Consider the following 15,161-nt stretch of genomic DNA (forward strand, 5'->3'; position numbering starts at 1 on the left):
GTCTGCTGAAACCCTGCTCTTTACCTGCCCCCACTGAAAAATGCTGTGAGTTCCCCAGAGAGATCTCTCCTCTCCTTCCCAACCCTGTAAATGCCATAAACTTTCCAGGGAACAGACCTGCCCCATTCCACTCACTCTGCAAGCTAGGGAGGTTGGCATCTTCAGGCTTGGTTTTCAGCAGGTGAGGGAGCCGTGTGTATCTGTACCCAAAGCCACAGCCCTGCAGGAGAAAAAAAAACCAAAAACAAGTGGTACCTTTAAGGGCATGAACCCTATAAGCCTCCTTCCAAGCTAGACCTAGAGGCAGGCTTTCCTGCAACAGAGGCAGTGCTACCCAGCCAGCAGGTAAGAAGGCTGGAGAACCTTGGTCCAAGGCTTGCTAACAATGACACAAGGAGTGGGATTTGTTACCCGCCAGAGCCGCACAAGAATCCAGTTGGTCTGTGCCCAAGGCCGTTGTTCATATGGGGCCAGCAGGTTTTTCATCATGGATATTCGCCTGCCAGACAGAAGGGACAGTTCAGCAGCTATGACATATCATCAGGGGAAGTGGGAGAAGAATGGGAAGAGACACAACAGGGCATATTTAGCACAAGGGAATGAGGAGATATCCCCATTCTCCTTTCACTTGGTTAACAGGACTAAGAACAAGAGAGTAACAGAACCTATAGAACACTTTGGGGAAGGGATAGTCAAGCAACTCCTCTCCCTAACCCAAACCTAGCTTGTCTGTCTCAAGTGCCACAACCTCCCACCACTATTCATTCATCAGCCTGCTTCAGCCCAGCCAAGCCACTTTCACTTACGTTACCCCTTATACCAGGGGCAGGAAATTATTTCAGGTGGAGGGCCACTTAACGAGTTTTGGCAAGCTGTCGAGGGCTGCATGGGTAGCCCTGCCCCTTGACAGGTGCCCCGCCACTGGTCACCATCTTGGGATCAGAAGTCCCGCCCCCTAACCCCTGACCTTTGCTACCAGAAGTCCCTCCCCTTGCCCCTGGAAGTACTCCTTTCAGCAAGGGGTTTTGCCATCTCGGAACCAGAAAAATACCAAATTATATTCTAAAAAGCAAACAACATTCATTAATTTGATTTCAAAAAATATTTTTGTTCTGATTTACATGTGTTTGTGTAGTGTACATAGAGGTGATTTCACAATAGCTTAAAATGAAGTCATACTCTTGTATATTGGGGGGGGTTGGGGAGCAAATATAGCTTTGTAGAGGGCTGTGGGGGCTGGATAGGTGTGGGGGGTGTGGGTGTGCATGTGGATATGTGGGCTGTACATGGGTATGGGGGTCTGCACATATGGCAGTGCGAGGGGGGTGGGGTGTGCGTGTGGGATTTCCCCCCCCCCACCACACACACACCCACACACACCCACACACACACACACAATTCCTCCTTCCCTCCCTGCACGCGTGCATACACATACACCCTCCCTCTCCTGGCCCCGGGATACTGGCATGGGTCCTGTGGTCCCCAGTCTGATGATGTAGCTGGGAGTTGCATGGTGCTAGAGCATTGAGTGGGCAGGAAGGCACAGAATGGCTGGGGCCGAGCTGCTGGGTCCTGCTGCCAGCTCCCCCTGGGTCCTACTGCCCCTGGCTCCTGTCATCTTTGACAGGCAGCCAGGAGCAGATACATATCAATTTTTTTTTTTTTTTTTTTTTTTTTTTTTTTTTTTTTTAGGAGCCCCGTGGGCCGGATAGAATGGCCTGGCAGACCGAATTCAGCCCTCCCCTGCCTCATACACCTCTCTCAGCTCACAGCCCAGGTGCTGTGAGAATTTAAGGGCAGGCCCAGCACTTACTGTTCCTCTGGAATCCTCTCCACAGCCCGCAGTGAGTGGGGGTAGCAGACATAGCTGGCCAGTGCTTGCATCAATGAGTCCCGGATGTCTGTGGGTAGAAGAGAAAAGAGTATACAACAGCAGAATATGGCACACATACTCAGTCATGGAGCTCAGGGAATGGAGGTCGTTGGAGCTAAGCATGGTTTTAAATGAATCCAGTCTGACTGTTTCAGTTCAGTGAGTCACAGGGCACTGATAAAAGTAGGAGATGAAGGGTGCTTTCCCACCAAGCCTACTTTACCTTGCAGCCACCCTACATCTGCGTGCCTAGCAATGGCACAGGCCAAATCAGAACCTCAGCCTCCATACCCTGCCTCTTCCAGGCAGGCAATGAGACTGGACAGATTAGAATTTGGGCCCCTGAATTACAAGCCAGCACAGACAGATGTATAGATTTAGGGAACCTGCATACAAGTCTTCAGTACTAGTCTCTATGATCACATTATACAATTATGATACATTAAAAATGTCTCTATCAATATATATATGTGCCTTGTTCACAAGGCCTCCCTCATGATCATCCCAACCAGTGACATGAATCAATCATTTGCATTCAGAGCAGGACAGTCCTGTTGCAGAAGGCCAGCTGTAGGTGGTTATCTAACAAGGCAGTATCCCACTAGCACTTAAAATCACAGAGGAAAGAGCAAAGAATGTTGCAAAAAGTAGGGGGAAGCAGCAACTTGTGGCCAGGAGGTGGACTGATGCCCAGATGAGCTTGCTACCAGGAAGGACCATGCAACAGTACTGGGCCAGATCTAAAAAGCTTCTCCTACCATTCAGAGAAGGGCTAAGAGTTTTGTGTTTTGCTCATTTATTTGTTTGTTTAGTGCAATGACTCCATTTTGTGTACAGAGGACTGACTAAGGAGCTCCCAAGGGAGCAAAGCCAGCCTGCAAAGCAGCAGCCATACCAACCAACAAACAGCATGTGGACAAAGAGAGGCTCACTGGAACAGACTAGAAAAAATGGACAGGAAAATGTAATGGACAAGTCTGCCTTTGTGCAAGGGATAGTCCACATTAGCTATAGAATCAGACACAGTCAGAGAAGGCAGCTGGAGCTAGGGGAATTCTGGAATTCTTCCAGAGCTCCTGACCCCAAGATAAGGAATGCTCTGGGCATACTGATAAAACTCAGGAAGAGAAACGTGTATAAAATTTGTCATTTTTTTTTCCTAGAGATGCATCATCTCTCACCCTGTTAAAATAAAAAGATATGGCCTATTCAGAAACTCTGTAAAAAGTCCATTTGTATGTCTCGGCTTACAGCTATCATGTGACTAGGGACCTACCGAAAACACAATTTCATGAAAGCCAGCATCGTGAAAGTGGGCAATGCCTGCAAAATCCACAGGACACAAAATAGAACACTTAGGGAAAATAAAATGCTGGCTCCCCAGAGTGTCCTTAGGGCACTGTGGCAGTCCATTGGGTTGGGGCTGCCTGCTCAAAGGGCTGCCCTCACTGGCTGCAAGGGCTGCCTGTCACATGGCCCTGCCCCTCTCCAATGAACAGTGAGGGGCAGGCTCTTGCAGCCAAATAGCAGCAAGAGCAGAGCCACCAGGCCCCCTGGCCAATCAGAGGTGGGGGGAGGGGGGCACCATGTTTCACCTGCAAAATGGCAGCCGTGCTCCATGTTCTGCCTGCAAAAGCAGGGGGCAGCCTCAAATTCAACAGATCCCTATACATATGACTCCTGAAGACTGAAACTAAGCCAGGAAGCTGATACCCTTTGTGGTAAGTTGTTACAGAGAATGTGCTTACATCACAGAGAAGTCTAAGCATTCAGCAAACTAGTGTGTGGCATCCATGTCCCAGTTGGGATGCAGAAGAAGGGATCTGCAAGTCTCAACTGAGAGATTCCAGCTGAGGTAATGCCTGAACTCTGTTCAGGCTGTGGAATTTTAAAAGTACACAGGAAATTCATTGGCTGGATTCCCTGATAACAAGCTGGCAACCTGTAAGAAGGGTTGGAAGAAGACATCCAATACTCAGTTGCATGTCACCTCACTGGAGGAGAGAGCAGCCTCACCCGTGCCCACGATCCTCGAGTCAGCAAAGTGCTTGGCCAAAATGGCAGCAAGGCGTGTAAGAGTCTCTTCATAGCCTGCAAGGGAAGGGATCAGACAGTTAGAAAGGGGACGGCCTGTTAACATTCACTAGAAGGTCACAGGCACAGTCCCAAGCACCTGGCTGCAGACTGGGCCACAGGATTCACCCTTGCAGTGGAACTAAGCTTTCACTGAATATTACTTGCATGTCTTGGCCTTGTAATGCAGAAAGAATTGTGAAAATGTGATACAAGTTACAGGTGGAACACTGCCTGATTTGAGAGATTTGAGACCCAAGCTGCTTTGACAAAGCAGTGGCCAAGACCCCATGCGACAAAATGCTCAAAAAGCCGCCACAAAAATAATCTATAAGCAACATTTTCAACAGTGAGCTGGTTGTATATTGTGTGTAGAAATGCTTGGGAAAGATACTTCATAGAACAAATTGCCCTGAAATCCTCTACCAACACTAAGTCTGGCTATAGGAAGTATCAAAACAGTAGGCTGGGTCTGAGACTCCCAGCGTAGCACATTTTCCCTCATCTGGATCTTTAGGTTGGCAAACATAATGGATAAACCTGTGGCAGTACAATTAACTGCCCTGAGCATGCACGCTCATGAGGAATGGTTAGAGGCAATCAGGAAGTAGTGTCAACTACCTTGACACTATACAAAGCAATAGAGAACATCTGGCTGTGTGTAACCATGCTAAACAACTGTATATCAGCACTGCCTACCTTCAAAAGATTCAACTGCACCCTTGTATGGAACCAGGGTGCTCACAGGCTGATATGACAAGAGGATCCATATTGCTCAGCAAGGCAGACAAACTTGTAAGCTCCTTAAAACATCTAGTTCACACACTGCCAAACTGTGCATCTTCTTTTCATACAGTAGCAGTCCCAGATCCAACTCTTGATCCAGGCATCCCTGTGCCTGGAACTGTGTAGGTGCGCGCGCGCACACACACACACACACACACACACACACTCTCTCTCTCTCTCTCTCTCTCTCCTAATTAGCTACGTCCAGTCTGTTGTTCCCACAAATACTTGTTACCAAACAACAGTCAACTGCTTGATACTCGGTTCTATCAAGAGCAGGTTTCCCAAGGCCAGCACAGCTCTTGCCTCTACATGCAAAACCATCATCACACTTCCTCCTGCCATGAGGAAAGCACTGCCCATCCTTCCCTGGTCCTAAATAGTTAAGGGGATTTTGCACAACTCAACAGAACAATTTACCATCCTGCCCTGAAAAGGAGAACATGGGCACAGGGCCAGACTAAATTCTGGAACAGACAGGCCCATACCAGCTCCCACAGGTCTAAGTCTCACTATCAACCAGAAAATAGCTAGCAATGAAAGCAGGACCCTATCACACAGGATTGTGGATGCAAGAAGCTGGAATACCTGCCTGGTTAGCAGACCTGTCTCTTCATATTTGTCTGGGTCAAAGGCTCCATGGTTTTTAGGTCCACCAGCTGAATGCCATCCAGCAACACAGCCTAATTACCAGGGCTGCAGAGCCAGGCCTTTGGCTCACATGGCTGCTGCAGCACAGAGGTGGAATGAATGAGGGTAAGAAGGCGACTCCTGATGGGATTATGCATGGGGAGCAGAGACAAAGTCAAGTAAAACATCAAGCAGACAGGTCATCTGCAGGACCTTTTGTTGTCTAGAACATCTGCTGTACAATCTGCTAGCACCCCAATTTTTACTTGCACAGAAAAATCACAGAGATAACAAACATGGCTGGGGAGAAACCCAGGGTAACAACAGAAAGTCAGTGACACCCCCACACACATGAAGGGTAGGCAAGAAACAAGAAATACTGCCTTTATTAATAATTTGGAAGATAAGATTGAGGGCACATTTAGCAAAACTGCAGAGGGTACTAAGCTAGATGGAGCTCCAGACACCTTGAAAGATTCAAAGTGACCCTGATAAACTAGATAAATGGTCCAAAATTAAACATATGACATTTAGTAAAGACAAGTGCAGTGTCCTGTACTTGGGACAGAACAATCACACACACAAATATTATTATTTAGATTTATATCTTGCCCTACGCAGAAAGTCTTAAAGCAGCTTACAATAAGAGACAAGAAACCCAAAACAACAGTAGACTCCCCAAACAACACCCCAAAACATGAGAATTCCAGCCCACCTTCTCCCCACTACCAATTCCCTGCTTATCTTCCATAAGAGCAAACTATCCAGTCAATCCCAATTGTGCAGCCCAGAGCCCCAACCCCCTCACCTGGGAGCTCATCCATGCTGTTGACAGGGCTGAAGTAGTTTTTCAGTGCACTGTAGCTATTCATAGCCACACTCAGGTAGAATTCTGGCATGAAGGCAAAAAGTGAGCCTGTCCTGTCACCATGCTCGATGGTGCGGATGCACACACGAAGTAGCCAGTATATATCCTGCATCTTCTCCTGGCCAGAGAAGAATACAGCCATGCTTCAGTCAGTTCCTACTCCAGGGAGCAGAAAAGGCTTATTCATTGAAACACAGACACACACACCCCCCACCCGCCTCAGGACTTTGCCTAGGGGCTTGCCTGGATCTAAGATCAGTCCCTTGAACAGACCCCAGGGTTTTCAGAATTTTCTTGTATACACCTATTGCAATTCTCACAATTCTGGGGTAAACGCATGAGGAGAACTATCCCTGGCCGCCACCTTCACTCCTAAAGTATGTGTTGCTGCAGAAAGAAAGGAGTCCATCAAACTATGTTAGAGGGTGTCAGAAAAAGTTCCCTTTAGCAACATGAAACACTGGCAGCTTTTAATGTAAATTAGGAGCCTGTCTAATTCCTGCTTCTTAGAATGAACCAAATAAAAAAGAACTAAGAGCATAAATCCTCAACACACAAGGGATCCTGTTCTTTCAGTGGGTATATCAATGAGTGATCTCAGTTAACCTCATCCAGGAAACATAGGGCATTTATACAAGTGCTCCAGGAGTGAAGGGTGAGGGGAGGGAGGAAATGACAATGCCTGCAGCATCTCATGCATCAGTGTCCCTGCATTCAAAAAAGGCAGCGGGAGCACTTTAAATAAAAAACTCACAGGTGAAGCTTTAGTTATAGCACTCCACTGCCATTTTTCAGCATGGGGACTCCAATAGAGATGCTGGAGCCTACTAGAGCATGGTAATCATGCTCCAGCAGACTCGATTAATCAAGTTTGCTTCAACACATTGTAACTGCAGTCAATCGGAGTAGCCTCACTGCTCATGTACAGGTGCCCTTAGGGTACAGATAGATATAACAATTGTATTGATATCAAAGAATTCTAATACAGGCTGTGATAATACTACTTCTATGTTTGCACGATTCTGTAGCAATATAGGAGCAACAGAAGTGTGCCAACTTTAACCCTTCTTCATTAAGGGCCAAAGAAAAGGTAATTCAGCTCACTTGTATGACTACAGGATCACGCCAGTGTAACCCTCCATAACCCTTACAGTCTAACAGCTGCTGCACATTCCTGAGCAGCAGTTTCCAATCCCCTTTTTAAAGTGGCTAAAGGTATGTTTGTCCACTCCCTTACTAGGGTGATTTTTCTGTAATTTACAGCAAACGGTGTGGGTAACAAACTAAAGAACTTTCTCTAAGGATCTCTCTTTAAGAAAATAACACACATTTCAGTTTACCAGTTAATTTGAGGGATAAGAATCTGTTTATACCACATTAAGATTGGAGAAGCCACATCTGAATCTTTTAAAACGTGTTGACCTCAGAAAGTTACTCCAAGGGCTGCTAAACTAGCCTGAAAGCTCAGTCCAATATCATTAAAATAAAACAAACAAAAAAGCCCCCAAAATGAAAACTATAAGCAACCAATTTCCTCCCTCCTTTCACCAGGTAATCAGGGCTATAAAAGGCAAGATTCTACTTTAGCATTAAAATAGGATTCACAAAGAGACTTTCAGTTCAGCCTGTTTACCCTGATTTATTATTAGTACTATTATTATTTTTATTATGACATCACTCTCCTCTCAAAACTAAACCCACTGGCCTTGAACAGTCTCTTTGCTAACTTCTTTCAGCAGAGACCCAGGCAAGTCCCTGCTCAGGAGTCCTGCCCCTGTGGACTGAGTTCCAGTGAGGGTCATCCAAGTCAGAGCCCCGATGTCTGAATATCTGGCCTGAGAGAGAAGAACAGGACCAATCTAGGCAGACAGCAAAGCCAATCTCTACTTGTACTGGCACTGAATGTAGATTACAGTCACTCCTAGAGGTACAGCCCAGCACCTCCAGGTTTTTGGAGCAAAACTGGAGCCATCAGGGAGGGTTATGTAGAAAGCATTACATCTTGAATAAAATGAGAGACTCCTGGAAAGAACTGGGAGGATGAGGCTGTATAAGGACACCACCTTGAAATGCATGCAGCACAGACAAAACATCCTGCTGCATCTCTGCAATCACTCTCCAGCAAACACATCTAGCTGCTGACTGCTGCAGTCCAACTGCAGTCCAACTGGGCAGAAGCCCCCCTCTCCCTCTGGGACCAGCAACAGACTGAAGGAGGCCACCAAACAAGGGGACTAGTACTCTGCTCCCAGGCACCGCTGTCTGCTCCATGAAGACCAGGCTTTGCACTCCTGCTGGGAAGCAGGGGAACTTCATAGATGAGGCATAGCAAAGAAATTTAGAGATCTGGGTTCAGCTGCCAAATCCATGAGAGCATGAGTCATGTAATGTCCATGCTTCCTATATGTAAATAGGAATACTGTTTCCCTGCCTCCCAGTAGCATGTGAGGTCTTAGGCAAACTTCTAGCCAAGCATCTATAAGGTCATCCAGTGGCATGAATTAATGAGAACTAAACACTGGAACGAGCCAGTCGAGCCAGGGAACCTAGAAGCTGAAGGAAGAACTGCTGAGCAAGATAACTCACATCCTCTTCCCCTAGCCACAGCACAACTCCATGCAGTTAGGTTCAAGGACTAGCTGCTTCTCTCTACTTTCATTCCTTCCCTGAATGCCTTCTAGAAGGTCCTCATCTTCCCTCCTTTCCCCCTTGGTGCCATCACGCCTCAGGGGAAGAAAAGAACATTCCCCTTCTCCAAGGGTTAATCCACAAAGAGAGAGGAGAAAGAAGAGCAAAAGGGTTGGGGAAATAAGGGAGATCTCTAGAGTGCAGGAGAAAGATCTATAAGCAGGTTCATAGAATCATAGAAAGCTAGAGATGGAAGGGACCACCAGAGGTCATCTAGTCTAACCTCCTGCACAAGGCAGGATCATCCCCAGCTAAACTATCCCATAAAAGTCTCTCTCTAACTTATTCTTAAAACTATACAATCTACCCTGTTGCACAACTACAAGGCACATTGCAGAAAGGCACTGCAAACACCCTAACCTGCAACAGGTAAAGCAGCGAGACAAAGGCTGTCAGTGTCCCACTGCAGCAAGAGTTGTTAAAATGCCTTTGAGAGACCCAAGAAAGAAAGCTATGTTCTCCCCCCTGCAGTAGAGAAAGGCAAAATACCACCACAGACTATCAGTGGTGCCCCCAAGATTGTGTCATCCAGCCCACAGGACTCCCAATGGATCTGTGGAGAGCCCCTCAGCCAAAGGCCCACACACTAGACCTGGAGCACATGGCACTGCAGAGCCTGATCTTGGCACAAGGAGGCTGTGTGAGGGCAGTACAGGGCCCCTGGAGCCCAATCCCAGCCAGGCAGGGGCTGGGAGGAGGCAGGATGGGGCCTAATCCCAACATGGGGGTGCAGCAAGGGGCCTGATCCAGCCTGCGGACCAACCCCACACCATTCATCTGGTTTGCAGAGCCAAAACCATGAGCACCACTATATCAATCTGACCATGGATTCAAATTTATTTCCAATTCAGAATGTGGTGATCAGTTTAACCTGGAGCAGGGAGGCAAGACATTCTAACCAGAAGCCTCTAGGAGTTTAGTCCCGGCAGGAATACTGGCATATGACAGTCACAAATCTCCAGCCCTAGCTACAACCAACACAATTCTTCTGAGACAGGCAGCAAAAAAAAAAAAACCCGACACCTAGAACGGTCATCATACAGGACAGTCTGGCTGTCCTCTATTGATATGAAACCGGTTGCCTTTATGACCTCTATTTTTCTCTTGAGTAGCAAAAAACCAGAATGTCCTCTATGATGGCCACCCTATTGACACCTGTAGCAACAGGAGGGAAAAATATTCCTTCTCTGCCCCAAGTGGGAATCAGCAAAGCCAAGAAGCATGGGAAAAACCAAACACTCTATTATCCTGCTCTAAGACCTAAAAACAGCAACCATGACTCCATACTTCATACCCTCAGACTGAATGGCCAGAACTCCCCTTTATGTATCCTGTCCACCAAGAGTCTTAGAGCTTTCTCCATAGTGCTGCCACTCAGCCAGGTGTCTCTCATTTGGGATTTGTATTTTTGATTATTTTTCAAGGTATAGTATCTTGCATTTGTCGAAAATGAACTTCATCCTGCTGACTCTAGCCCAATTTTCTAATCTATCATGATTGCTTTTGAACTGTGCTCCTGTCCTCTAACGTGTTCAAAAACCATCCTAGCTTTGTTTGCAAATTTGTTTAAGCAGCTCCGCATTCCAGCATCTAAATAATGAATAAACAAGTTGAACAGCACCAAACCCAGGACAGACAACTGTGGACTTGAAGCCTCCTGCCATTCAAACATTTATCATTACATTTCACTTGCAGCTTCTGAACCAGTTGTCTATACACTTTGTCGTCATTTCTCCTAGTCTACATTTCCAATTTGTTTATGACATGGTCAAGTGGCACTTTGTCAAAAGCCTTGCTGAAGTACAAATACACTATATCCACTACATTCCCTTTTTCAAAAAAGTAATTAGCTGAGTGGAAAGAGATCAAGTTTCTTTGGGCATGATCTGTTTGTCAATCCACGCTAGCTGCTCAGGTTCAGCCTTTCCTCCTCCGGATCCTTGCAAATGGACTTCCCTATGGCATGCTCCAGAAATACTACTGAGGTCAGGCTAACCAGTTTATAATTCCTTGGGTCCTCCTTTTTTGCCTTTTCTGAAGGGCACTATATTGTCCCTTTCACAGCCTCCCAGGGCCCCAACTGTCTCCTACGATGTGGTAAAAATTATTGCCAAGAACTCCAAAATCTTCTGTCAGTTCCTTTATTACCTGGGGATGAAGTTCATTGAGACTGATCAAAACCTCTAACTCCTACATTGAAGTTCAATGCAGACAAATTCAAGGTACTACACCTCAAGAAGAATAATTAAAAAACACAAATATAAAATGGGTGACATCTGCCTGGATGGCAATACTATGGAAAAGGACTTGGGAGTCTTGGTAGATCACAGACTCAATATGAATATGAGTCTGATGTGCGATGCAGCCACACAAAGTGAATGCAGTTTTGGCATGCATTAGGTGCAAGACACAGGAGGTGATAGTGCATCTCTACTTGGCACTGGTTAGGTCTCATCTAGAGTACCGCGTGAAGTTCTGGGCTCCACACTTTTAAAAGCATGTGGAAAAGTTAGAGGGTTCATAGGCAAGCAACAAAGATGATCAAGGGCTTAAAAGAAAGTCATACATGGAGAGGCTGAAGGTGCTAGTCACGTTCATTTTGCTGAAAAGGTGCTTAAGAGGGAATATGACAGCAGTCTTCAAATACTTGAAGAGTTGCCACAAAGAAGAGGGAAAGCACCTATTCTCTCTTGCTGAAGAGAGATGGACACAGACCAATGGCTTGAAGTTGCAGCAAAGAAAGTTTATATTGGATATCTGGAAAAACTTCTTCACTGTTAGAATAGTGAGGCAGTGGAATAGACTGCCTAAGGAAGGTGTGGACTCTCCATCACTGGAGGTGTTCAGAAAGAGGTGAGACATCAACTGGTCAGGGATGATCCAGGCATAGATATGCCTATGTTCTACCATGGGTATTTCCTATATTTTGGGCTTTGTTGGTTGTCCCCACCCCCACTCCCCCTTTTCTGCTATATTTATCAGGGTGTTTTTAAGCCTTCCCAGAGGCTTTGGGAGTTGGCGACAGCCAAGGCTGGGAACTTCGACTGGGGTGTACCAATGCTTCTGCTGGGACCAAAGCCAGAGGTTCCTGGCTAGAGGGTCTTGCTCCTCTGCTTAGGGTCAGACCAACTGCCATAATTGGGGTCAGGAAGGAATTTTACCCCATGATCAGACTGTATGGACTGTGGGGATTTTTGCCTTTCTTTGTAGCAGGGGATTTGGCCCTCTAGCCAGCACCTCTTGGGTGCATATTAACAACATTTTATGGAAGCAGGACATTGGCTGCTGTGGTTCCCCTGCTTTACTTTTGGCAAATTAAGGTGTCTACATTGAGTCAGGGTTGATGGTAGTCTTATGCAGAGTTCAGATTATGGTGTGTGCAGCCTTGTTTGGATAGAGATGATTCTGCCTCAGAGAGAGTGTTGGACTAGATGACCTCTGGAGGTCCCTTCCAGCCCTACTTCTCTATGACTGTGACCATGACCACTGGCTTGTCCCCTTCCTTATCCAATAATCCCTATTAGTTCTCTGGTTGCAGCTTAATTTTTTTAGGGTGGTGACTGAGGCAAACAAACTGCTGAGAACTCTTCTATTAAGAGTTCATGCTGGCTATAACTTCCTTACTCTTCTTTTTCCCCCATCGTATTTAAAAACCTTCCTCTTACTTTTACCTTCCCTCAGAAGGCAGGATAGATATGCACCTTATAGACTAACTAAATCAGAGATGCATAAGCTTTCATAAGCAGTGGCCTGCTTCATCTCCAGGAAACAACGTTGCTAAATAGAAAGCAGTGATTAGAACAGAAAGGATAGGGAAGGGGGACAAAAAAGGAGGGAACACAGCTGGAAGAGGCAAGTTTCAGTTGGTTTTTAAACTGCTGTTGCTTAAGTACAGCTACTCTGAGCTGACAATTTCTGAAAGACTCACAAGCCTATGGCAGAACACCTTAACCTTCCCCAAACATCCCAGCTCTGACCTCAGAGTAGCTGGTCTTAGACAATAAAACTAAAATCTGCTGGAAAGGGAAACTGTGGAACAAGAAACTATCCACACAATGGATTGCCAGAACCCGATTGCCTTCTACGATGAGGCAACTGGCTCCGTGGATGCGGTGTACCTTGATTTTAGCAAGGCTTTCAATACAGTCTCCCACAACATTCTCACAGGCAAGCTAAAGAAGTATGGGCTGGATGAATGGACAGTAAGGTCGATAGAAAACTGGCTGGAGCATTGGGCTCAGAGAGTAGTAATCAATGGCGCGATGATGTCTAGTTGGCAGCTGGTATCAAGTGGAGAGCCCCAGGGGTCGGTCCTGGAGCTGGTTTTGTTCAATGTCTTCATCAGTGACCTGGAAGATGGCACAGAGTACACCCTCAGCAAGTTTGAAAGGGACCTGAGGAGGTCATTTAGTCCAACCCCCTGCTCAAAGCAGGACCAGCCCCAACTAGATCATCCCAGCCAAAGCTTTGTCTAGCCAAGTTTTGAAAACCCCCAAGGATGGAGCTTCCACCACCTCTGGGTAACCTGTTCCTGTGTTTTAGTACACTCCTAGTGAGAAAACTCTTCCCAATATCTAACCTAAACTTCCCTTGTTGCAACTTGAGACCATTGCTTCTTGTTCTGTCTGCCACCAATGGAAACAGTCTAGCTTCATCCTCTTTCAGACCACCCTTCATGTAGTTGAAGACTGCTATTAAGTTTCCTCTTCTCTAGATTAAATAAGCCTAATTCTATCAGTCTTTCCTCGTAAATCATGTCCCCCAGCCCCGTCACCATTTTAGTCACCCGCTGCTGTAGCCCCTCTAATTTGTCCATACGCTTTCTGTAGTGGGGGGTCCAAAACTGAACACAGTACTCCACATGTGGCCTCACCAGTGCTGAACAGAGGGGAATAATTACTTCCCTTGACCTACTGGCAACACTTACCAAAGCAGCACAGTATGTTGTTAGCCTTCTTGGCAACAAGAGCACACTGCTGGCTCATTCAGGTTATTGTCCTACTGTGACCCCCCCAGGTCCTTTTTTGCAGAGCTGCTGCCCAGCCAGTTAGTCCCCAGCCTGTACCGGTACATGGCCTTCCTGAACTCACTCCTGCATGCCAGAGCAATGTTCTTATATACTTCCCTAGTTATTTCTTCAAGTTTTCACTTCTTATAAGCTGCCTTTTTTGAGATTTAGTTTACTGAAGAGTTCCCAGCTAAGCCAAGCTGGTTTTCTGCCAGACGTGTTACTTTCTGTGCATCGGGGTGGTTTGTTCCTGCACTCTCAGTAAGGCTTCTCTGAAGTACAGCCAACTCTCCTGGACTCCTTTCCCCCTCAGTCTGGCTTCCCAGGGGACCCTGCCCATGAGTTCCCCAAGTGAGTCCAAGTTTGCTTTTCTGAAGCCCAGGGTCCTTACTCTGCTGATCTCCTTCCTTCCTTCCCTCAGGATTCTGAACTCAATCATCTCATAGTCACTGCTGCCCAAGTTGCCATCCACTACTACATTCCCAATCAATTCTTCCCCATTTGTGAGCTGCTGGTCAAGAGCATGGCCCCTCACTGGCTGCTCCAGCACTTGCACACTGAAGTTGTCCCTAATACTCTCCAAAAACTTCGTGGATTGCCTGCGCACTGCTGTATTGCCCTCCCAGCAGATGTCAGGGTGACTGAAGTCCTCCATGAGAATTACAGCCTGTGATCAGAAAACTTCTGCTAGCTGTTTGAAGAAAGCTTCATCCACTACTTCCTTCTGGTCTATATCAGACATACACCACAACATCACCCTTATTACCCTTCCCCTCTAACCTTAACCTAGAGACTTGCAACAGGCCCATCTCCAGTTCCACACTGGAGCTTTGAGCAGTCATATGGCTATTTTACATAAAGTGCAACTCCTCCTCTTGCCTGCCTGTCCTTCCTAAACAGTTTGTACCCATCCATGACAATCCTCCAGTCATGCAAGCTATCCCACCAAGTTTCTGCCATTCCAATCATGTCATAGTTCTGTGACTAAAAGAACCTCCAATTCTTCCTGCTTGATTCCCAGGCTCTGTGCATTTGTGTACAGGCACGTGAGGTAACTAGTTGACTGTCCTGATTTCTCAGTAAGTATGACAGCACCTCCCCTGTTATCCCCTCCTGCTTGCTCTTCCTCCAAGTCTCCTGCTTCCCCACTTACCTCAGGGCTTTGGTCTCCATTCCCTGGCAAATCTACTTTAAAGCCCTCCTTACTAGGTTAGTGATCCTGTCTGCGAAGACGC

General features: G+C 46.5%; 1 protein-coding gene across 1 annotated transcript in view; it reads right to left on the minus strand.

Annotated features, from left to right (window-relative positions):
* RNF123 (ring finger protein 123) overlaps positions 1-15,161 on the minus strand; it is a 131,000-nt gene that overhangs the window by 64,677 nt on the left and 51,162 nt on the right. The window contains 5 exon segments of the mRNA XM_014520555.2: positions 136-220; positions 412-499; positions 1,814-1,901; positions 3,890-3,964; positions 6,171-6,348. Coding sequence (XP_014376041.1) covers positions 136-220; positions 412-499; positions 1,814-1,901; positions 3,890-3,964; positions 6,171-6,348 — 514 coding nt within the window.

The sequence above is a fragment of the Alligator sinensis genome, unplaced genomic scaffold (genome assembly GCF_000455745.1).
Source record: "Alligator sinensis unplaced genomic scaffold, ASM45574v1 scaffold467_2, whole genome shotgun sequence".
Lineage (NCBI taxonomy): Eukaryota > Metazoa > Chordata > Crocodylia > Alligatoridae > Alligator > Alligator sinensis.